Source organism: Nerophis ophidion, linkage group LG13 (genome assembly GCF_033978795.1).
Source record: "Nerophis ophidion isolate RoL-2023_Sa linkage group LG13, RoL_Noph_v1.0, whole genome shotgun sequence".
Taxonomy (NCBI): domain Eukaryota; kingdom Metazoa; phylum Chordata; class Actinopteri; order Syngnathiformes; family Syngnathidae; genus Nerophis; species Nerophis ophidion.
The window spans coordinates 8245740-8268906 of NC_084623.1; the positions used below are offsets into that span (position 1 = coordinate 8245740).

The 23167-nt window shown below is 40.4% G+C and overlaps 1 protein-coding gene across 1 annotated transcript; it reads left to right on the forward strand.

Moving 5' to 3' along the window:
• The first annotated feature begins 1386 nt into the window (after window positions 1-1386).
• On the forward strand, window positions 1387-22472 carry LOC133564190 (pyridoxal kinase-like). Its single transcript, XM_061918338.1, has 11 exons — window positions 1387-1640; window positions 4183-4237; window positions 9507-9611; window positions 12085-12168; window positions 12267-12301; window positions 12596-12681; window positions 14932-14977; window positions 15340-15451; window positions 15589-15725; window positions 15813-15879; window positions 20328-22472. The coding sequence occupies exons 1-11, from the start codon at window positions 1551-1553 to the stop codon at window positions 20447-20449; spliced, it is 939 nt and encodes a 312-aa protein (XP_061774322.1). The 5' UTR covers window positions 1387-1550; the 3' UTR covers window positions 20450-22472.
• The last annotated feature ends 695 nt before the right edge of the window (window positions 22473-23167 follow it).

The window sequence follows — 23167 nt, forward strand, 5'->3', positions numbered from 1 at the left end:
CAGTACATGGCCACCGCATCGGACCGGACCCCCTCCACAAGGGAGAGTGGGACATAGGAGAAAAAGAAAAGAAACGGCAGATCAACTGGTCTAAAAAGGGAGTCTATTTAGAGGCTAGAGTATAAAAATGAGTTTTAAGGTGAGACTTAAATGCTTCTACTGAGGTGGCATCTCAAACTTTTACCGGGAGGGCATTCCAGAGTACTGGAGCCCGAAATGAAAACGCTCTATAGCTCACAGACTTTTTTTGGGCTTTGGGAATTACTAATAAGCCGGAGTCCTTTGAACGCAGATTTCTTACCGGGACATATGGTACAATACAATCGGCAAGATAGGATGGAGCTAGACCGTGTAGTATTTTATACGTAAGTAGTAAAACCTTAAAGTCACATCTTAAGTGCACAGGAAGCCAGTGCAGGTGAGCCAGTACAGGCGTAATGTGATCAAACTTTCTTGTTCTTGTCAAAAGTCTAGCAGCCGCATTTTGTACCAACTGTAATCTTTTAATGCTAGACATGGGGAGACCCGAAAATAATACGTTACAGTAATCGAGACGAGACGTAACAAACGCATGGATAATGATCTCAGCGTCTTTAGTGGACAGAATGGAGCGAATTTTAGCGATATTACGGAGATGAAAGAAGGCCGTTTTAGTAACGCTTTTAATGTGTGACGCAAAGGAGAGAGTTGGGTCGAAGATAATACCCAGATTCTTTATCGTGTCGCCTTGTTTAATTGTTTGGTTGTCAAATGTTAGAGTTGTATCATTAAATAGAGGTCGGTGTCTAGCAGGACCGATAATCAGCATTTCCGTTTTTTTGGCGTTGAGTTGCAAAAAGTTAGCGGACATCCATTGTTTAATTTCATTAAGACACGCCTCCAGCTGACTACAATACGGCGTGTTGGTCAGCTTAAGGGGCATGTAGAGTTGGGTGTCATTAGCATAACAGTGAAAGCTAACACCGTATTTGCGTATGATGTCACCTAGCGGCAACATGTAGATGCTGAAGAGTGCAGGGCCAAGGACCGAACCCTGGGGAACTCCACACGTTACCTTAACGTAGTCCGAGGTCACATTGTTATGGGAGACACACTGCATCCTATCAGTAAGATAAGAGTTAAACCAAGACAGGGCTAAGTCTGACATACCATTTATAAAGGACTTTTAAACTGTAGCTATTTTTAGAATATTTTTTAAAAATCTCACGTACCCCTTGGCATACCTTCGAGTACCCCCAGGGGTACGCGCACCCCCATTTGAGAACAACTGACGTATAGCAATCCCTACGATGCATTTTGTCTAAGTGTAGTTGCCGTACCAAAACAGTGCGAGCTTCCTTACATCCGGGTGTTTGAATGTATCCGGAAGTTGAAGTCCAAGCCGACGATGACGCTGAGCTGACATCAGAGAAGGCGAGTCCCGCCTGAGTTGAATAATCTGCTTTCTGGGGGCGTTCTGGCTGCCTTTTCTTTTTTCCTATTTGGCTTTCAGCGTGTCAGAGTTGTTTTTAATGGTGCTCCTCTGCTGTCGCTGAAGTGCAGCTGGGCTCATGGCAGAGATGGAATGCCGCGTGTTGTCCATTCAGAGTCACGTTGTCCGCGGATATGTGGGAAATAAGTCGGCGTCGTTCCCTCTGCAGGTATCGTTTTAAACCTTTAAATCACCTTAAAGGAGCTTCATTTCAATTACAAAGACATTAAAACACGTTAACACCGTTACAAGCGTTGTATGTATGTATTTGTTTCATGGGCAGTCATTACATTAGGTACACCTACAGTCCCTCTCTAATAGTGGGGTGACCGTTATATGTTGGGGCCTGTTCTAAAAATAGCTCAAATAGCAGCACTTACCAGTGAGCTGCCTCTATTTTTTAAATTGTATTTATTTACTAGCAAGCTGGTCTCGCTTTGCTCGACATGTTTAATTCTAAGAGAGACAAAACTAATAGAATTTGAAAATCCAAGAAAATATTTTAAAGACTTGGTCTTCAGTTGTTTAAAGAAATTAATTTCTTTTTTTTACTTTGCTTCGTATAACTTTCAGAAAGACAATTTTAGAGAAAAAATACAACCTTAAAAATGATTTTAGGATTTTTAAACACATATACCTTTTTACCTTTTAAATTTCTTCCTATTCTTTCCTGACAATTTAAATCAGGGGTGCCCACACTTTTTCTGCAGGCGAGCTACTTTTCAATTGACCAACTCAAGGGGATCTACCTCATTTATATATATCATTTATATTTATTTATTTATGAAAGAGACATTTTTGTAAACAAGTTAAATGTGTTTAATGATAATACAAGCATGTGTAACACATATAGATGTCTTTCTTTCACGAAGACAAGAATATAAGTTGGTGTATTACCTGATTCTGATGACTTGCATTGATTGGAATCAGACAGTAATGATGATAACGCCCACATTTTCAAATGGAGGAGAAAAAAAGTTGTCCTTTCTGTACAATACCACATGAAAGTGGTTGGTTTTTGGCATCTAATTCATCCAGCTTCCATACACTTTACAAGAAAAACATTGGCGGCAAATTCCGTAGCTTGCTTGATTGACATTCCCGGCACCCGAGGGTCTTGTGAGATGACGCTGGCTGCTGCCAGTTCGTTATTATGAAAAAATGACAGAGAGGAAGGCGAGAAACACTTTTTATTTCAACAGACTTTCGCGCCGTCCCTTCCGTCAAAACTCTAAAGGCCGACTGCACATTTCCTATCTTCACAATAAAAGCCCTGCTTCATGCTGCCTGCGCTAACAAAATAAGAGTCTCGGAAAGCTGGCGTGCACAAGTGATGTGCACGCCAGCTTTCTGAGGGATCGCTTGTGCACGCCAGTTTTCCGAGACTCTGTATTTAGTTAGCGCAGGCAGCATGAAGCAGGGCTTTTATTGTGAAGATAGGAAATGTGCAGTCGGCCTTTAGAGTTTTGACGGAAGGGACGGCGCGAAAGTCTGTTGAAATAAAAAGTGTTTCTCGCCTTCCTCTCTGTCATTTTTTCATAATAATGAACTGGCAGCAGCCAGCGTCATCTCACAAGACCCTCAGGTGCCGTGAATGTCAATCAAGCAAGCTACGGAATTTGCCGCCAATTTTTTTTCTTGTAAAGTGTATGGAAGCTGGATGAATTAGATGCCAAAAACCAACCACTTTCATGTGGTATTGTACAGAAAGGACTACTTTTTTTTCTCCTCCATTTGAAAATGTGGGCGTTATCATCATTACTGTCTGATTCCAATCAATGCAAGTCATCAGAATCAGGTAATACACCAACTTATATTCTTGTCTTCGTGAAAGAAAGACATCTATATGTGTTGCACATGCTTGTATTATCATTAAACACATTTAACTTGTTTACAAAAATGTCTCATTCATAAATAAATAAATATAAATGAGGTAGATCCCCTCGAGTTGGTCAATTGAAAAGTAGCTCGCCTGCAGAAAAAGTGCGGGCACCCCTGGTGTAAACTGTACTGTTTCCATCCATCCATCCATTTTCTACTGCTTATTCCCTTTGGGGTCTCAGCTACAATCGGACGGAAGGCGTATACACCCTGGACAAGTCGCCACCTCATCACAGGGCCAACACAGATAGACAGACCACATTCACACACTAGGGCCAATTTAGTGTTGCCAATCAACCTATCCCCAGGTGCATGTCTTTGGAAGCGGGAGGAAGCCGGAGTACCCGGAGGGAACCCACGCTTTCACGGGGAGAACATGCAAACTCCACACAGAAAGATCCCGGCCCCGGGCTTGAACCCGGGACTACTCAGGACCTTCGTATTGTGAGGCAGACGCACTAACCCCTCTTCCACCGTGAAGCCCACTGTACTGTTTCATATCATGTATTCTCTTTCTTTGCAATCTGCTAGTAAAAGTTTCAATCAATCAATCAAAAAACCTGCAAATCAGATGGAGAATTAGAGGGAACATTGTTTGGGGGTATCCATAACACGCCGACAGGGAGAAGTTTTTATTTACACAATAATTCGGATGTGTCTATACTTCCGTGGCGTTCGGTTCGATCAAACCCAGGTTAAGAACCACTGGTCTTATAAAACATTACTGAGACTAAATGTGGTGATGTATTTTTGATTGACCAAGTTTGGGGTTCTTGTTGAATTTGCTATTTAAAAAAAAATGTTTGCAGAATTTGTTATTGTTTTCTCAGGTGCTGGGTTTTGAAGTGGACTCCATCAACTCTGTGCAGTTCTCCAATCACACAGGTTGGCTCAATTATTTTCTTTTTTTTTCCCCCCGGTTTGTTGCCATAACTTATTGTTTACTTTTTAGGGTTTTATAAAAAGAAAGGCTATAGTTGTAATTGAGTATTTACAGATATGTTGGTTTGAAGGCTATTCAGTGACGAGTAGGGACAAAGGTGCTATAGATGATATAGTTAGTGACTGTTTATTTACTTTTGGACTTTGCACGGTTTCAGTGCTCATTTATGTTGAGGAATGTATAACATGTCTAATCTCTATCTCGCAGAGGTGGTTAATGTTTTGGTCGCATCCATTTTGTGTTGTCTGCCTGTACTGCTTGAACTGCCGCTGTTGGTTTATTTAAAATACTGTGGAAACTACATTTATTTAACTTAACTTGATTGGTTCTTGAACACGGTTTGTAGTTCGAAAAGTTTGCATATTAAAGCAGAGTTTGCCATAAGAAATGACATAAACTTGAATAGTTGGTTTTAGCCTCAACAAAAGTCCATATTTTAGTAAAATAATACACATTTTGAAGATAATATGCTGTTTCTATGTGTGTGTGTGTGTGTGTGTGTGTGTGTGTGTGTGTGTGTGTGTGTGTGTACAGTCATGGTCAAAAGTTTACATACACTTGTAAAGTGTATGTAAAAGTCCCTTATTGCACTGACACTTGCCAAGGTACATGTCACCAAATATTAACATTGCTGTATGTATTCTTTTGACCCAGCCTAATTTGGTCACATTATCAGTACATAATTAATTCATAAATAACCAAACTTAATGAATGTTTTATCTGACCAACAAGTATGTGCACAAAAAAATGAGAGTTGTAGAAATGATTGGAAACTAATATATATTATATATATATATATATATATATTTTATATATATATATATATATATATATATATATATATATATATATATATATATACATATATCAATGTTTACTTATATAGCCCTGAATCACTAGTGTCTCAAAGGGCCGCACAAACCACTACGACATCCTCGGTAGGCCCACATAAGGGCAAGGAAAACTCACACCCAGTGGGACGTCGGTGAAAATGATGACTAGGAGAAACCTTGGAGAGGACGAAAGCAATATATATATATATATATATATATATATCCATCCATCCATCCATTCCATCCATTTTCAACCGCTTATTCCCTTTTGGGGTCGTGGGGGGTGCTGGCGCCTATCTCAGCTACAATCGGGCGGAAGGCGGGGTACACCCTGGACAAGTCGCTACCTCATCGCAGGGCCAACACAGATAGACAGACAACATTCACACTCACATTCACACACTAGGGCCAATTTAGTGTTGCCAATCAACCTATCCCCAGGTGCATATCTTTGGAGGTGGGAGTAAACCGGAGTACCCGGAGGGAACCCACGCATTCACGGGGAGAACATGCAAACTCCACACAGAAAGATCCCGAGCCTGGATTTGAACCCAGGACTGCAGGACCTTCGTATTGTGAGGCAGACGCACTAACCCCTCTTCCACCGTGAAGCCATATATATATATATATATATATATTTGTATGTATGTGTATATATATAATTTATGTATATATATGTGTGTATATATATATATATATATATATATATATATAAATACGTACATACATACATACATATATATATATGTATGTATACACATATATGTGTGTATATATATATATACATATATGTATATGTGTATGTGTGTGTATATGTATGTATGTATATGCAAACAGTATAAAAACAAATATAAGGGGGATAAAGGATGAACAGTCCCTTCATTGTCAAAATAACACTGGCAAACTAAACTGTCAAAATGAGCACGCTCAAAAGTCCCTCCATTTCACTGTACGTTACGTTTACTCCAATTTCAATCCAGGCTCCGCCCCCTTTCTTCTTTACATTTGACTCGACAGTCACGTGGAACTATCCTAGCGGCTAAAAAGCATACAGCAACATTTTAGTTATTTCTATGTATATACACATATATAATATAGTATACAAACATTATAAAAACAAACATAACAAGGGGGATAGTGGATGCTAAGCTGTCAAAACGTGAGTCCACACACACAGAAGTCCATTTGGTGCTCTCAAAATCGTTAACAACCATGTTGCTACAATAATTAAAAAATAAAAGTTTAAAAGTTTTAAAAATTTTTATCTTTCTGTCCGCAAACAGCCGACAGCGTGACATCACGAGGCGAGAGGGAGGGCGAGCAGAGACAGGGGGAAAGGTGTGGGTGTGGGTGGGTTCCCTCTCCTCTGTAAATTTAAGTCCACAGTGAATCCTTTCTTCCCTCTGGGCTGGTGTGATGGCTCTTTTCAACCCATATTGAGTAAGCAAAACATACAAAAGTTGCTGAATGGCCAGATAAGCAACCCAGGCCGAAGCAGTGAGAGAATGTGATAACAAATTGGCCGAGCCCCGTGTGTACTGTACTGCACAGGATGTGATGTCATCAAATTGGCAACGCCCGAAGGCTTCCAGCGGATCACAGAATGAATGAATGAAGCGTTCGCACACAAAGGCATATTTGGCAGTCTCTAAAAGTGCACAAACCGAAAGGTCGCAACTAGAGGGGTTTGTAAATCAAGGTTGCACTGTATAAGTACGTTATTGGGCTTACAAGTTGCTCAGCTCATCAAAAAGTACACACTTATCTCAGTCAAATTGTACTGAACGTAGTCACTACTTAGTCAGGGAGTTAGGAATTGCCCTTTTTCTTTGAAAATTTCATCATGCGCAATCCTTACGTAAGACAAGAACACATTTTGTCTTTTTTTTATACATTCTAAGTGGTAAAATACAGCAAGTAAGAGGTGGCTAACAAAGCAGCTAATGGGACTACTCTATTCCGGCCATAAAAACATCAAAACAATTGCCAACAATACTCCATTTACATCTTGTGACCTGAATAATAACCAATTATTAGGAATGTGAACGATAGGCATAATTAAAAAAAAACATCTAAAATAATCAGTTTCTTTTTTTTTTTGTTAATGTCGTTATTAGCTTATTTGATACTGTAATTGTTGATTGCAATTTGCAAATTCCCAAATTGAAAAGTGGCTAAAGTGGCTCCAGATAGAGTTAAGTCTGGGCTTTGTTCACCAAACTATGTGAAGAATGTGAATCCCCACAGGGAAAGTGGACATTTGCCCAGCAACCTCAAAAATCCACCAATTGCTGCTCCGCTAACAGGGAAAACTAGACGGACTAGATATCAGCTCTGTAGTTAGATTTGCAAATGTAAATGTTGGATCCGTGGAGCCCTTCTCTGCAAAACAAAAGCTCTTTCTCAGCATGAGGTGTCCTTGCTGGGTCTTGGCTTGAACTTTGTGCTCCTTTGTGTGTTGATTCATTTACAGTCTGATCAGCTGTGGGTGTTTTACTGTGGGCTCACGGTGAGGGAGCACCACACGGGGGTCTCCTGGCATCCGAATACAGACATCCTATTTAGTCAATGTGCATGCACAGTTGAAGAGGGTTTGAGGGACAATGATAGGACAGAAAAGGAAAAAAACAGGTCTCCTTGGATGAGATATCCTTATGTTTTCACACTTTTATGTTGTTGTTTTTTCATAGTTCACCGTAAAAATAAGGGTGCACGAAAATATCAAGTCACATTCAAATCGGGATTCTTATCCATCCTGATTATAAATTGATTCATAATTTGAAAAAAAACAATGTACCGTATATATGTTTATATAAATGTATATGTATGGGGGGTGTATAATGTAGCCAGGAATAGTTAAGGATGCATGGGATTCTGGGTATTTGTTCTGTTGAGTTTATGTTGTGTTACAGTGAGGATGTTCTCCCGAAATGTGTTTGTCATTTTTGTTTGGTGTGGGTTCACAGTGTGGCGCATATTAGTAAGAGTGTTAGAGTTGTTTATATCACAACCTTCAGTGTGACCTCTATGGCTGTTAAACAACTATGCCTTGCAGTCGTGTACTTGTATCTGCAGAAGCAGCATACAACATGTTACTGGGCTGGCAAGCTGTTCGTACATGTTGTAGAAGGAGTCAAAGGCAGTGCCTTCACAGCACGACCTTATTATTGTTATCTGGGTGAAGTTCAGCAGATTTTCGCGAGAATAATTGCTTTGAGAAGTCGGGAATTTCCCGGAAAAGTTGGGAGGGATGGCAAGTGTAATGCCATCGAGCGGCATTCATATAAAACTTGCGGGCCGCACTAACATTAAATGTTCTTATCAAGGTCTGAGACCCCTGGTTTATACATAGCACAAATAAATAAATAAAAACTCTTTATGCAGTGTTATTTCATTTTAAATTTCAAAAGAGTTTTGTGGGTCCCATTGTTTTCTTTATTTTGTGAAACGGGTCAAAATGGCTCTTTGAGTGGTAAAGGTTGCCGACCCCTTATATATATCTTATATATATATATATATATATATGTATATATATATATATATATATATATATATATATATATATATATATATATATATATATATGTATGTATATATATATATATATATATATATAATATGTATATATATATATATATATATATATATATATATAATATGTATATATATATAATATGTATATGTGTATATATATATAATATGTATATGTGTATATATATATAATATGTATATGTGTATATATATATATATATATATATATATATATATATATATAGTCGCGATCAAAAACTTTACATACACTTGTAAAGAACATAATGTCATGGCTGTCTTGAGTTTGCAATCATTTCTACAACTCTTATTTTTTTGTGATAGAGTGATTGGAGCACATACTTGTTGGTCACAAAAAAATTCATGAAGTTTGGTTCTTTTATGAATTTATTATGGGTCTACTGAAAATGTGACCGAATCTGCTGGGTCAAAAGTATACATACAGCAATGTTAATATTTGGTTACATGTCCCTTGGCAAGTTTCACTGCAATAAGGCACTTATGGTAGTCATCCGCAAGCTTCTGTGGCCTATAGATTGGCACATCCATAGAAAAACCAATGATGCACCAAAAGCACTGGGAGTACAAATAAATAGAAAACATGACAACACAATGACCAAATTGTGGCAAACAATAATGGTCATAAATTACCAGCTAGATTTACATCATTTAAAAAACTTGAATGCAAGTTCAAAAGCAAGCGTCTGCATTATCACCGTACACCAACGGTTGTGCTGCAGCTGCTTGGACTGCGGATGCAAGGTTGTGGACTCCTGGGAGTTGTTTTTACAAAAAATAAATACAAATGTACCTCGTGTCTCCACTCAAGGCTACGCCCACTGGAAAGGTCAAGTCTTGACAGCCGACGAGCTCATCGTGCTGTACGAGGGCATCAAGCTGAACAAAGTCAACCACTATGACTATATCCTCACAGGTGAGTCGATTAGGGCGGGGGTGTCCAAACTACTGCCTGCAGGCCAAGTGCGGCCGGCCAATGTCTTCAATTTGCATTCACTTTTAAAAGACTGCCATCCAGTGGACAATGCAAGTAATTTAGGTCACTGATCTTCTATTGTGTCCTTAATTAATAATTTAAGTCACTGGTCTTTTATTGTGCCCTGAATGAATCAATGAGCAGCATTTACTTATATGAACCTGAATTAGGCATTGCACATGAGCAGCATTTACTTATATGAACCTGAATTAGGCATTGCACAGCATGTACTTATAAGACCCAATCCAAACAAACTTCCCTAGTCATGGTGCAAAAAAAAAATGTCCAACCAACACAAAAAGTCAACACACATGGTCCCACATGACACAACCTGCTCACTGAACTGTGTGGATATTATAAGAAAATGTCCAGGCACCATAAAAATTCTACATTGCACCCATTTAAAACCATTACAAAGCATGATGGGAAAAATGGAAAACACTCTCCCACTTATCCATCTTTGGCATATTTTAGCTGCTTGATATTTCTGATTGATTACAAAACTCGTCACAGAGGTTAACAAGGTAGGAATTGAACTTGGACATACTGTTATTATCCAGTTATATCGATTACATAACCTTTATGACAGTGTTTTTCAACCTTTTTTGAGCCAAGGCACATTTTTTGCGTTGAAAAATTCCGGAGGCACATCACCAGCAGAAATAATTAAAAAAAGAAACTCAGTTGACAGTAAAAAGTCGTTTCCCAATTGTTGGATATGACTTTAAACTATAACCAGTATGCATCAGTATAGCTCTTGTCTCAAAGTAGTTGTACTGTCCCGACCTGTCACATCACGCCGTGACTTATTTTGAGTTTTTTTGCTATTTTCCTGTGTGTAGTGTTTTAGTTCTTGTCTTGCGCTCCTACTTTGGTGGCTTTTTCTCTTTTTTTGATATTTTCCTGTAGCAGTTTCATGTCTTTCTTTATTTTGCTTTAGCAATCAAGAATATTTTGGTTGTTTTAATCCTTCTTTGTGGGGACATTGTTGGTTGTCATGTCATGTTCGGATTTACATTGTGGATGCCGTCTCTGCTCCACAGTAAGTCTTTGCTGTCGTCCAGCATTCTGTTTTTGTTTACTTTGTAGCCAGTTTAGTTTTAGTTTGGTTCTGCATTGCTTTCCCTAAGCTCCAATGCCTTTTCTTAGGGGCACTCACCTTTTGTTTATTTTTGGTTTAAGCATTAGACAAAATTTTACCTGCACAGTGCTTCCCACTGTTTCCGACATCTACAAAGCAATTAGCTAGCGGCTGCCACCTACTGATATGGAAGAGTATTACACGGTTACTCTGCCAAGCTCTAGACAACACTGACACTCAACAACAACACATTATTTGCAAACTATAATTACTGGTTTGCAAAAAAATGTTTTAACCCAAATAGGTGAAATTAGACAATCTCCCACGGCACACCAGACTGTATCTCACTTTGCCGCAGCAAAGTGGTCGAAAACACTACTTTAGAATATTATAATATGTACACATACATGTATATATATATATATGTATATATATATATATATATATATATATATATACACACACATACAAAGCTCAAACAAAATGTTGTTGACATGTATGACTTAAGTGTTATTATGACAATGACAAAGTAATTGATTGATTGAGATATATATATATATATATATATACACACACACACACACACACACACACACACACACAGAAGCAGTCAGCTTTTGGCACCCTCGACCACATTTTTTTTAGCCCAATGCGGCCCCTAAATCAAATAGTTTGGACACTCCTGGATTAGAGATTGACCGATTATCTGCGTTGATATTTGATTTTAATTTTTTACAACTACAAAAAAAACTACATCAGCAAATACAATATATACACATACCGTATAATGCCAGTACTTAGTATTTAAAAAATAGTAATTAGTTAAGGCATAGCTCGGTTGGTAGAGCGGCCGTGCCAGCAACTTGAGGGTTGCAGGTTCGATTCCCGCTTGCGCCATCCTAGTCACTGCCGTTGTGTCCTTGGCCAAGACACTTTACCCACCTGCTCCCAGTGCCACCCACACTGGTTTAAAAAAATGTAACTTAGATATTGGGTTTCACTATGTAAAGCGCTTTGAGTCACTAGAGAAAAGCGCTATATAAATATAATTCACTTCACTTCACTAAGTAGATGGTAATAAGCACTGCTCAAACACAAACCTGTTTGCCATGCATGAGAAAAGTTCTTTTTGCTGGAGCCCAATTTTTTATGTATTTTATTTCATTTCAGAATAAAGTTCAATGTCATTTTTCTGTTTGTTCTTTGTCATTGTCCGTCATTCTCCCCAAATATGTTTTGACATCTGAATTCTTCTCCGGTCTGCTCAACTTTATTTGGTCTTAAAGCAGTGTTATTTTAAGAAGTGCATTTTGTTCCATGTTTATCTCCAAGGGTACAGCAGGGACACGTCCTTCCTGGCGACAGTGGTGGACATCATTAAAGAGCTGAAAAAGGCCAACCCCCGTCTGGTATATGGTGAGGGCACTACTAGTGAATTAATGGAATTATTTTTTTATTTTTTTTAAAGAAATGTGTAATAAAGTAAGAGTCATGGCTGCCGTTCTTTTTAACAGTTTGTGACCCGGTGATGGGAGACCACGGTGCAATGGTGAGCACCACTGTTCTCTTCCTCCACAAATCACGTGGTATAATTATGTATAAAGTCGTAATACTGATCACATTTTGGCGTATTGATTTGACGTCAGTCTATTTAAGAAGAGCTGACCTTTTTGTTGGGATGTTTTTGTATGGTCGGAGGAGTTGTAAGACATTCTTCATACAATGTGGTCAGTGGCAGAATGCCTGATGGGGTACATTGTGGACGTCTACAAACACACATTCCTTGTTTGTCCGGCGCGTTTTCAAAGTGACCAAGTGATAGCAAATATTTAATGTGTTGCAGTATGTCCCGGAGGAACTTCTGCCAGTTTACAGAGACAAAGTAGTGCCTTTGGCGGATATCCTGACGCCCAACCAGTTTGAAGCAGAGTGAGTGACATTTCAAGCCTTGTGCAGCCCTTGGGGCCTAAAAATGTGAAATGATTGTTTAATTTGCAGGTTACAGGTCTGAAATTTCACATGGGAGTTTTTTTTCTGATAACATTGCATTGTGTTTTTGATTGCAACATTGTTAGAACAGGATATAAACAGAAATTCCTCACTTCTTTCTCCCCCATTGACTCCCATTATAACTGCTATTTTGTAACACACTGTAATACTGATAGAGTACCATGTTTTTACATGAAAACTGAAGGAATCTTAGGTTTGGCAATTGAAAAACAAGAAAATGTTGTTTTGATATAATTGCATTCTTTGACCACAAGGTGGCGCCAGAAAATCACGTTTTTTTTAGAGCTTTGATGAACTAAGCCAGTGGTTCTCAAATTGGGGTACGCGTACCCCCGGGGGTACTTGAAGGTATGCCAAGGGGTACGTGAGATTTTTTAACAACATTTTAAAAATAGCAACAATTCAAAAATCCTTTATAAATATATTTATTGAATAAAACTTCAACAAAATATGAATGTAAGTTCTTAAACTGTGAAAAGAAATGCAACAATGCAATAATCAGTGTTGACAGCTAGATTTTTTGTGGAAATGTTCCGTAAATATTGATAAAGATTTCTTTTTTTGTGAAGAAATGTTTAGAATTAAATTCATGAATCCAAATGGATCTCTATTACAATCCCCAAAGAGGGCACTTTAAGTTGATTACTTCTATGTGTAGAAATCTTTATTTATGATTGAATCACTTGTTTATTTTTCAACAAGTTTTTAGTTGTTTTGATATCTTTTTTTCCGAATAGTTCAAGAAAGACCACTATCAATTAATCAATCAATGTTTATTTGTATTGCCTTAAATCACAAGTGCCTCAAAGGGCTGCGCAAACCACAACGACATCCTCGGTAGGGCTCACATAAGGGCAAGGAAAAACTCATCCCAGTGGGACGTCGACAATGATGACTGTGAGAAACCTTGGAGAGGACCGCATATGTGGGCAACCCTGCTTGGCACTCAGCATCAAGGGTTGGAATTGGGGGTTAAATCACCATAAATGAGTCCCGGGCGCGGCACTGCCGCTGCCCACTGCTCCCCTCACTTCCCAGGGGGATGGGTCAAATGCAAAGGACAAATTTCACCACACTTAGTGTGTGTGTGTGACAATCATTGCTACTTTAACTTTAACTTAGCCTCAACCAAGTCATGCCTGCTTTTTCTCTCATTGTAGCTCAGTAGACACTGTTAAAGTATATTATTTTGCCTACATTGCCTGTTTTTGCCTCCTATTTACTGAATCAAAATCAATGTTTACATGAATTATTGACCTATTCAAAACTAATTTCCCAACCTTAAATATATTTCTCTCTGCATTTTCCCATTGTAAAATGTTTTTATATTTTTGACAAAAAGGCAAAATAAAAAACAACAACAAAAAACATTAAATCAGGGCTCATCAACTACATAATGAAGAGGACCGCAGTTTTACGAGCCCAAAGGCCCTGGTCCCGGACATCGAAATGTGGATGTTTCGTCAAACTGCCCCTGCAAGTTATATTTCTATAAGACTGCATTTACTTAATTGCAAAGTAAACACATCGACTTTCACACTGCACTGAAAATAAATCCATTATCCTGCCCTCGCTACTTGTTTCCAGCGTGTGCAGCTAGAAAGGTAGTTAGCAGCATGAAGAAACAGAAGCTCCAGAATTATTCAATGATTGATGTTCCTTCTTTTGAATTTTTTTCCTTGCTCAGTTTTAGTTTTCTACATTACTTTTTTTTTAGTTTTGTAAGACTGAAAATATAAACATAAAATAAACATCAGGTGGGTGTAAGGAACAGTGTAACTAGGCCTGTCGCCTTCACGTCTCCACCTGGGGCGAGAGGGACGGGGGTGGGGCAATAGACTACAGACTCTGATTACATTGAACACATATTTATTAAAAAACAAAAACAAATACAATATCTTATAATAATGCTCACACACAAAACATGATCAAGATACATCAGAAGTTATTAAAAACGATTTGATTTGAGGCATAGAAAGTGAAAACAATAATAATTTGTCAATTTTTATGAGCAGGTCGTGTTTGGGTCCTAAAAGTAAGTGTGTATAGTTGATCTTGAGCTAGGAAAAAAACTGAATAAAGTTAACATACCGGATAAGTTTGTTCGTAAGTGTTTGTACAGTACAGAAAGTGAGGTTATTTTTTCATTGATCTGGTTTTCCTTAACAGGCTACTAACTGGAAGAAAAATCCACACAATAGAAGATGCTATTGAGGTGGGTTTTTGTTGCGTGTCTGTAATGCGTTGGTCAATCGCATGTGTGCAGTATGTATTATTTATTGCAATTCTTCTGGTATTTTGTTGTTTTACTTTTGTAGCTGTATGTAGAAATGGCAGCTGGTTGAATCAGCTCTGCTCTTTTTTTAATGTCTTTTATGTCCTTTGTTTTCTTTAATATGTCATTCGTGTTTTTACCTTATTTGTTGTGGACTTTTCGAATCTGCACTGCGACCACATCTTTTCCCCATATTGTGGGGCGAAATAAAGTCTGTCCTGTCCTAATCCTTCTTGATGTGAAGCGTTCAGAAAGCGGTCCAAAAATGCTGAGTGAACTGTGCCCTTTTGTTCCCCCCCCAGGCAATGGAATTGCTTCATAAAATGGGTCCTGAGATGGTGGTCCTCACGAGCACTGACTTGCCTTCACAACAGGGAGACCAGCACCTGGTGGCCCTTGGCAGCCAGAAAATAGGTAAAATACTCCATCAGTTTCCTCAGTTTTAAACAGATGACTATTAAGCATTTAAAAAGTTTAAGATTTGTTGAAAACAACATCTTTGCCTTCATGCTACCCTGATATCGCCCCCGATTCTTTCATCCTTCTCATAGCGCAACCCGACGGGAGCGTTTGCGATCAGAAGATCCGCATGGACATCCCCAAAGTCGACGCGGTATTTGTGGGGACGGGAGACCTGTTTGCCGCCTTGCTGCTTGCCTGGACACACCATCACCCCAAAGACCTGAAGGTGCGACACTTGTGTGTAGCTCCCATGCTGTGATGTCTGCCGCGGTGCCGTCTTGTGTAAACCCAGCCTTCTGTTTCTCCCTGACAGGCTGCCTGTGAAAAGACGGTTTCCGTCATGCATCATGTAATCAAGCGCACCATTACCTACGCTAATGGTATTTCTGGCTATTTCACACAATTACAAAACCCAAAACCATTGAAGTTGTCCATCCATCCATCCATCCATCGACACCAATTTGTGGTGATGTTCTTCTACACATGGAATAATCATCAGTTATTGATTATTATGAATTGTAATTGATCCTCCATCCATCCATCATCTTCCGCTTATCCGAGGTCGGGTCGCGGGGGCAACAGCCTAAGCAGGGAAACCCAGACTTCCCTCTCCCCAGCCACTTCGTCTAGCTCTTTCCGGGGGATCCCGAGGCGTTCCCAGGCCAGCCGGGAGACATAGTCTTCCCAACATCTTTTTCCGCTTATCCGAGGTCAGGTCGTGGGGGCAGCAGCCTAAGCAGGGAAACCCAGACTTCCCTCTCCCCAGCCACTTGGTCTAACTCTTCCCGGGGGATCCCGAGGCGTTCCCAGGCCAGCCGGGAGACATAGTCTTCCCAACGTGTCCTGGGTCTTCCCCGTGGCCTCTAACCGGTTGGACGTGCCCTAAACACCTCCCTAAAGAGGCGTTAGGGTGGCATCCTGACCAGATGCCCGAACCACCTCATCTGGCTCCTCTCCATGTGGAGGAGCAGCAGTTTTACATTGAGTTCCTCCCGGATGACAGAGCTTCTCACCCTATGTCTAAGGGAGAGACCCAAACTCATTTCGGCCGCTTGTACCCGTGATCTTATCCTTTCGGTCATGACCCAAAGCTCATGACCATAGGTGAGGATGGGAACGTAGATCGACCGGTAAATTGAGAGCTTTGCCTTCCGGCTCAGCTCCTTCTTCACCACAACGGATCGGTACAACGTCCGCATTACTGAAGACGCCGCACCGATCCGCCTGTCGATCTCACGATCCACTCTTCCCTCACTCGTGAACAAGACTCCTAGGTACTTGGACTCCTCCACTTGGGGCGGGGTCTCCTCCCCAACCCGGAGATGGCATTCCACCCTTTTCCGGGCGAGAACCATGAACTCGGAGTTGGAGGTGCTGATTCTCATTCCGGTCGCTTCACACTCGGCTGCGAACCGATCCAGTGAGAGCTGAAGATCCCGGTCAGATCTGACCGGGATGGCACGTTGTGTAAATCGTAAATCAAAACAGAATACAATGATTTGCAAATCCTTTTTAGCTTATATTTAATTGAATGGACTGCAAAGACTAGATATTTAATGTTCAAATTGAGAAACTAAAGTTTTGTTTGCAAATAATCATTAACTTAGAATTTAAAGACCCACTACTACCGACCACGCAGTCTGATAGTTTATATATCAATGATGAAATCTTAACATTGCAACACATGCCAATACGACCTTTTTAGTTTACTAAATTGCAATTTTAAATTTTGCGCGGAAGTATCATGCTAAAACGTCGCGGTATGATAACGCGTTCGCGTGACGTCACGCATTGTAGAGGACATCCTCTAAGTTGTCTGTTTTCATCGCATAATTCCACAGTATTCTGGACTTCTGTGTTGCTGAATCTTTTGCAATTAGTTCAATGAATAATGGAGACGTCAAAGAAGAAAGCTGTAGGTGGTAAGCTGTGTATTGCAGCCGCCTTTAGCAACACAAACACAGCCGGTGTTTCATTGTTTACATTCCCGAAAGATGAAAAAGATAAAGTGAAGCTTTACTATGGAACAGAGCGGTCAAGCGAACACTGTTGGATTGGACCACACACACAAAGTACAGTGTATTATGCAGCGATCATTTCGAAAGATCGTGTTTCGAAGAGGGTCTCTTGCGAAGGGTAGACATGGGCATCGCCACCACCCGTCGACTGGTGCTGAAGAAAGGTGCGGGGCCGACCTATAGGTTGTACAGGTATGACCATATAATCTTACTTTAACACTAGTTACACAATAAGCAGATAAGGGATTTTCCAGAATTATCCTAGTAAATTTGTCTAATAACATATGAATCGCTCCCACTGTATAGTTTTTTTTTTATTTGTTTCTCTCTAGTCCTTCACTCTAACTTTCCTCATCCACAAATCTATCACCCTCGCTCAAATTAAGAGGGAAATCGTCGCTTTCTCGGTCCGAATCGCTCTGGCTGCTGGTGGCCATGATTGTAAACAATGTTCAGATGTGAGGAGCTCCACAACGCGTGACGTCACGCGCACATCGTCTGCTACTTCCGGTACAGGCAAAGCTTTTTTATTAGCACCAAAAGTTGCGAACTTTATCGTGGATGTTCTCTAATAAATCCTTTCAGCTAAAATATGTCAATATCGTGAAATAATCAAGTATGACACATACAATGGACCTGCTATCCCCGTTTAAATAAGAAAATCTCAATTCAGTAGGCCTTTAATGGCATCAACACATTGCAAAAAAGTGGGCAAAGGGGCATTTTTACCAAACTGATGTCGGTTTTTGATGCAGTACCGCCTGAGGTATCGAAGGTCACGGGCATTCAATGTTGCTTTTCAACCTTGCTGCTTACGTGCAGTGCTTTCTCCAGATTCTCTGAACCTTTTGATAATATTACAGACTAGAGATGTCCGATAATATTGGGGTGCCAATAGTATCGGCTGATAAATGCTTTAAAATGTAAGATTGGAAATTATCGGTATCGGTCCGGAAATTATTGGTATCAGTTTCAAAAAGTAAAATGTATGACTTTTTAATACGCCGCTGTACGGATTGGTACACGGACGTAGGGAGAAGTACAGAGCGCCAATAAACCGACGGCTTTTCACACACTCAAGTGAATGCAAAGCATACTTGGTCAACAGCCATACAGGTCACACTGAGGGTGGCCGTATAAACAACTTTAACATTGTTACAAATATGCGCCACACTGTGAACCCAAACCAAACAAGAATGACAAACACATTTCAGGAGAACATCTGCACCGTAACACAACATAAACACAACAGAACAAATACCCAGAACCAATTGCAGCACTAACTCTTCTGGGACGCTACAATATACACCGCCCCGCTACCCCCGACCTCAACCTCCTCATGCTCTCTCAGGGAGAGCATGTCCCAAATTCCAAGCTGCTGTTTTGAGGCATGAAAAAAAAAAAAAAGTGCACTTTGTGACTTCAATAATAAGTATGGCAGTGCCATGTTGGCATTTTTTTCCATAACTTGAGTTGATTTTTTTTTTGAAAACCTTGTTACATTATTTAATGCATCCAGCTGGGGCATCACAACTAAATTGGGCATTATAATGTGTTAATTCCATGACTGTATATATCGGTATCGGTAATTAAGAGTTGGACAATATCGGCAAAAGAGCCATTATCGGACATCTCTATCACAGACCGTAAATGGTGAAATCATTGCAATAGTTTGTTGTGAAAGTTGTGCCTAAACTGTTCGACAATTTGCTCTCCCATTTTTTTCACAAAGTGGTGACCCTCGCCCCATCCTTGTTTGGGAATGACTGAGCATTTCATGGAAGCTGCTTTTATACCCAACCATGGCACCCACCTGTTCCCAATTAGCCGGTTCACCTGTGGGATGTTCCGAATAAGTGTTTGATGAGCATTCCTCAACTTTCTCAGTCTTTTTTGCCACTTGAGCCAGCTTTTTTTGAAACATGTTGCAGGCATCAAATTCCAAATGAGCTAATATTTGCAAAAAATAACAAAGTTTAAGGCTTCACGGTGGCAGAGGGGTTAGTGCGTCTGCCTCACAATACGAAGTTCCTGCAGTCCTGGGTTCAAATCCAGGCTTGGGATCTTTCTGTGTGGAGTTTGCATGTTCTCCCCGTGACTGCGTGGGTTCCCTCCGGGTACTCCGGCTTCCTCCCACCTCCAAAGACATGCACCTGGGGATAGGTTGATTGGCAACACTAAAATGGTCCCTAGTGTGTGAATGTTGTCTGTCTATCTGTGTTGGCCCTGTGATGAGGTGGCGACTTGTCCAGGGTGTAACCCGCCTTCCGCCCGATTGTAGCTGAGATAGGCGCCAACGCCCCCCGCGACCCCCAAAAAAAGGGAATAAGCGGTAGAAAATGGATGGATGGAACAAAGTTTACCTGTTCGAGTGTTAAACATATTGTCTTACTGTCTTATTAGGGCGGTTTAGCTCGGTTGGTAGAGCGGCCGTTTCAGCAACTTGAGGGTTGCAGGTTCGATTCCCGCTTCCGCCATCCTAGTCACTGCCGTTGTGTCCTTGGGCAAAACACTTTACCCACCTGCTCCCAGTGCCACCCACACTGGTTTAAATGTAACTTAGATATTGGGTTTCACTGTGTAAAGCGCTTTGAGTCACTAGAGAGAAAGTGCTATATAAATATAATTCACTTCTTTGCAGTCTATTTAATTGAATATAGGTTGAAAAGGATTTGCAAATCATTGTATTTTGTTTTTTATTTACCATTTACAGAACGTGCCAGCTTCACTGGTTTTGGGTTTTGCACTATTTTCAAGACGTGCTTAATTTTCCTCTTTGTTTATATGTTCTTTGCTCTCTGCTGTTTCAGAAAAAGCCGGCCCGGGGAAAAGGCCAAGCCCCGCGCAGCTGGAGCTGAGGATGGTTCAGAGCAAAGGCGACATAGAGAACCCGACCATCGTAGTGGAAGCTAAAGTTCTACATCAGCCGTAACGACTTAGCTTCATAAACACACATTGCCACAGGTAATGTAGGATCTTCCCATCCGGGTGTTAAACTCGGGAAGGGCCAATACTTATCTGTACGGAGGAGACACTCCAGAATCACTGCCGTGCATCTCTCCCTATTAGGATGTCTGTAGAGTCTTAGAATCAATCAATTAGCCAATAGGACCTATTTTTAGAGGGTAAAACACTTGACTAGTAAATGTACTTGAAGATCATGCATGCTTGTCCATGCCTCAGCTTGTTTAGGCTTCACTACCAAGTCCGAGCTCAACATAGGTGCGTTGTGATTTACAGTAGGGAAGGAATTCATTATGGGTGGATCTCACGTGAGAGGAAGAGGGGGGGTAAATCGTTTTGAAAATGATGGAAAGCGACCTGGGGATAGGTTGATTGGCAACACTAAATTGGCCCTAGTGTGTGAATGTGAGTGTGAATGTTGTCTGTCTATCTGTGTTGGCCCTGCGATGAGGTGGCAACTTGTCCAGGGTGTACCCCGCCTTCCGCCCGATTGTAGCTGAGATAGGCGCCAGCGCCCCCCGCGACCCCAAAAGGGAATAAGCGGTAGAAAATGGATGGATGGAAAGCGCCACTCTGCATGGCAACTGACGCTGTGGTCAAAGTTGGAATTGCCACAAAACACTATTTACCATATTCAACACTGCTGGGGTGTCAAACTCATTTTAGTTTCTGGACCACATGGAGAAAAATCTAGTGGGCCGGTCCGGTAAAATCACGGCAGGATAACTTAAAAACAAAGACGACCTCATATTGTTTTCTTTCTTTAAAAATAGAACAAGCCCATTCTGAAAATGTACCAATCATAATGTTGTTGGGGGTTTATTTACACTTTTTTTACACTTCCATCCATCCATTTTCTACCGCTTATTCCCTTTTGGGGTCGCGGGGGGTGCTGGCGCCTATCTCAGCTACAATCGGGCAGAAGGCGGGGTACACCCTGGACAAGTCGCCACCTCATCGCAGGGCCAACACAGATAGACAGACAACATTCACACTCACATTCACACACTAGGGAGATTTTTTTTACACTTATTAACACATAACACACTGTAATGTGTTAATAATTTCACACATAAGTCGCTCCCGAGTATAAGTCGCACCCCTGGCCAAAGTATGAATACGGTATTTTTCGGACTATAAGTCGCAGTTTTTTTCATAGTTTGCGACTTAAACTCTGGAGCGACTTATGTGTGAAATTATTATCACATTACCGTAAAATATCAAATATTATTTAGCTCATTCACGTAAGAGACTAGACGTATAAGATTTCATTGGATTTAGCGATTAGGAGTGACAGATTGTTTGGTAAACGAATAGCATGTTAAATAAATGATAAATGGGTTGTACTTGTATAGCGCTTTTCTACCTTCAAGGTACTCAAAGCGCTTTGACACTACTTCCACATTCACACATTCACACACACATTCACACACTGATGGAGGGAGCTGCCATGCAAGGCGCTAACCAGCACCCATCAGGAGCAAGGGTGAAGTGTCTTGCTCAGGACACAACGGACGTGACGAGGTTGGTACTAGGTGGGATTTGAACCAGGGACCCTCGGGTTGCGCACGGCCACTCTCCCACTGCGCCACGGCGTCCCTTCCGTTCTATATGTTATAGTTATTTGAATGACTCTTACCATAATATGTTAGTTAACATAGCAGGCACCTACTCAGGTGTTATTTATGCCTCATATAACGTACACTTATTCAGCCTGTTGTTCACTATTCTTTATTTATTTTAAATTGCCTTTCAAATGTCTATTCTTGGGGTTGGGTTTTAGCGAATAAATTTCCCCAAAAAATGCGACTTATACTCCAGTGCGACTTATATATGTTTTTTCCCTTCTTTATTATGTATTTTCAGCAGGTGCGACTTATACTCCGGAGCGACTTATACTCCGAAAAATGCGGTACATGTTGCGGTTAGTAGTATTCTATCTATATTTGTCTTTATTTATACTTTCTGAATAAATAATGTGATAATGTTCATCAGTGAACTCATTGGTGTTCATTTTCAACCTATCAAGATAAATGAATGATATCAAAATCATATTACAGAATGTTATTTAGGTAGTTGAGCGAGTCAGTGGCCTAGTGGTTAGAGCAGGGGTCGGGAACCTTTTTGGCTGAGAGAGCCAAAAAGCCAAATATTTGAAAAAGTATTTCCGTGAGAGCCATATAATACTTTTTTTTAAGACTGAATACAACTAAATGAGTGCATTTTTAAGTAAGACCAACATTTTTAGAGTATAATAAGTCTCTTGTTCTTCTTAATAACATTCTTATTCTGAAGCTAACCAACAATAAATAAATTAATGCGACTTCTTACAAAACGGATGGATGGATTAAAAGACATGAGAATGTTTTATATTTTGAACGTTATTTTTGACACTTTGATTACCAGCGGAATTATTCATTACTTACCGTTAAGCAATGTCAGCTAAGATTTATCCGAGAGCCAGGTGCAGTCATCAAAAGAGCCACATATGGCTCTAGAGCCATAGGTTCCCTACCCCTGGGTTAGAGTGTCCGCCCTGAGATCGGTAGGTCGTGAGTTCAAACCCCGTTCGAGTCATACCAAAGACTATAAAAATGGGACCCATTTCCTCCCTGCTTGGCACTCAGCATCAAGGGTTGGAATTGGGGGTTAAATCACCAAAAATTATTCCCGGGCACGGCCACCG

Coding starts and splice junctions, on each gene's coding strand:
- LOC133564190 (XM_061918338.1), top strand. CDS start 1,551: ATGGCAGAGATGGAATGCCGCGTGTTGTCCATTCAGAGTCACGTTGTC. Junction 1,641..4,182: donor CGGCGTCGTTCCCTCTGCAG/GTATCGTTTTAA, acceptor TTGTTTTCTCAG/GTGCTGGGTTTTGAAGTGGA. Junction 12,169..12,266: donor CAACCCCCGTCTGGTATATG/GTGAGGGCACTA, acceptor TCTTTTTAACAG/TTTGTGACCCGGTGATGGGA.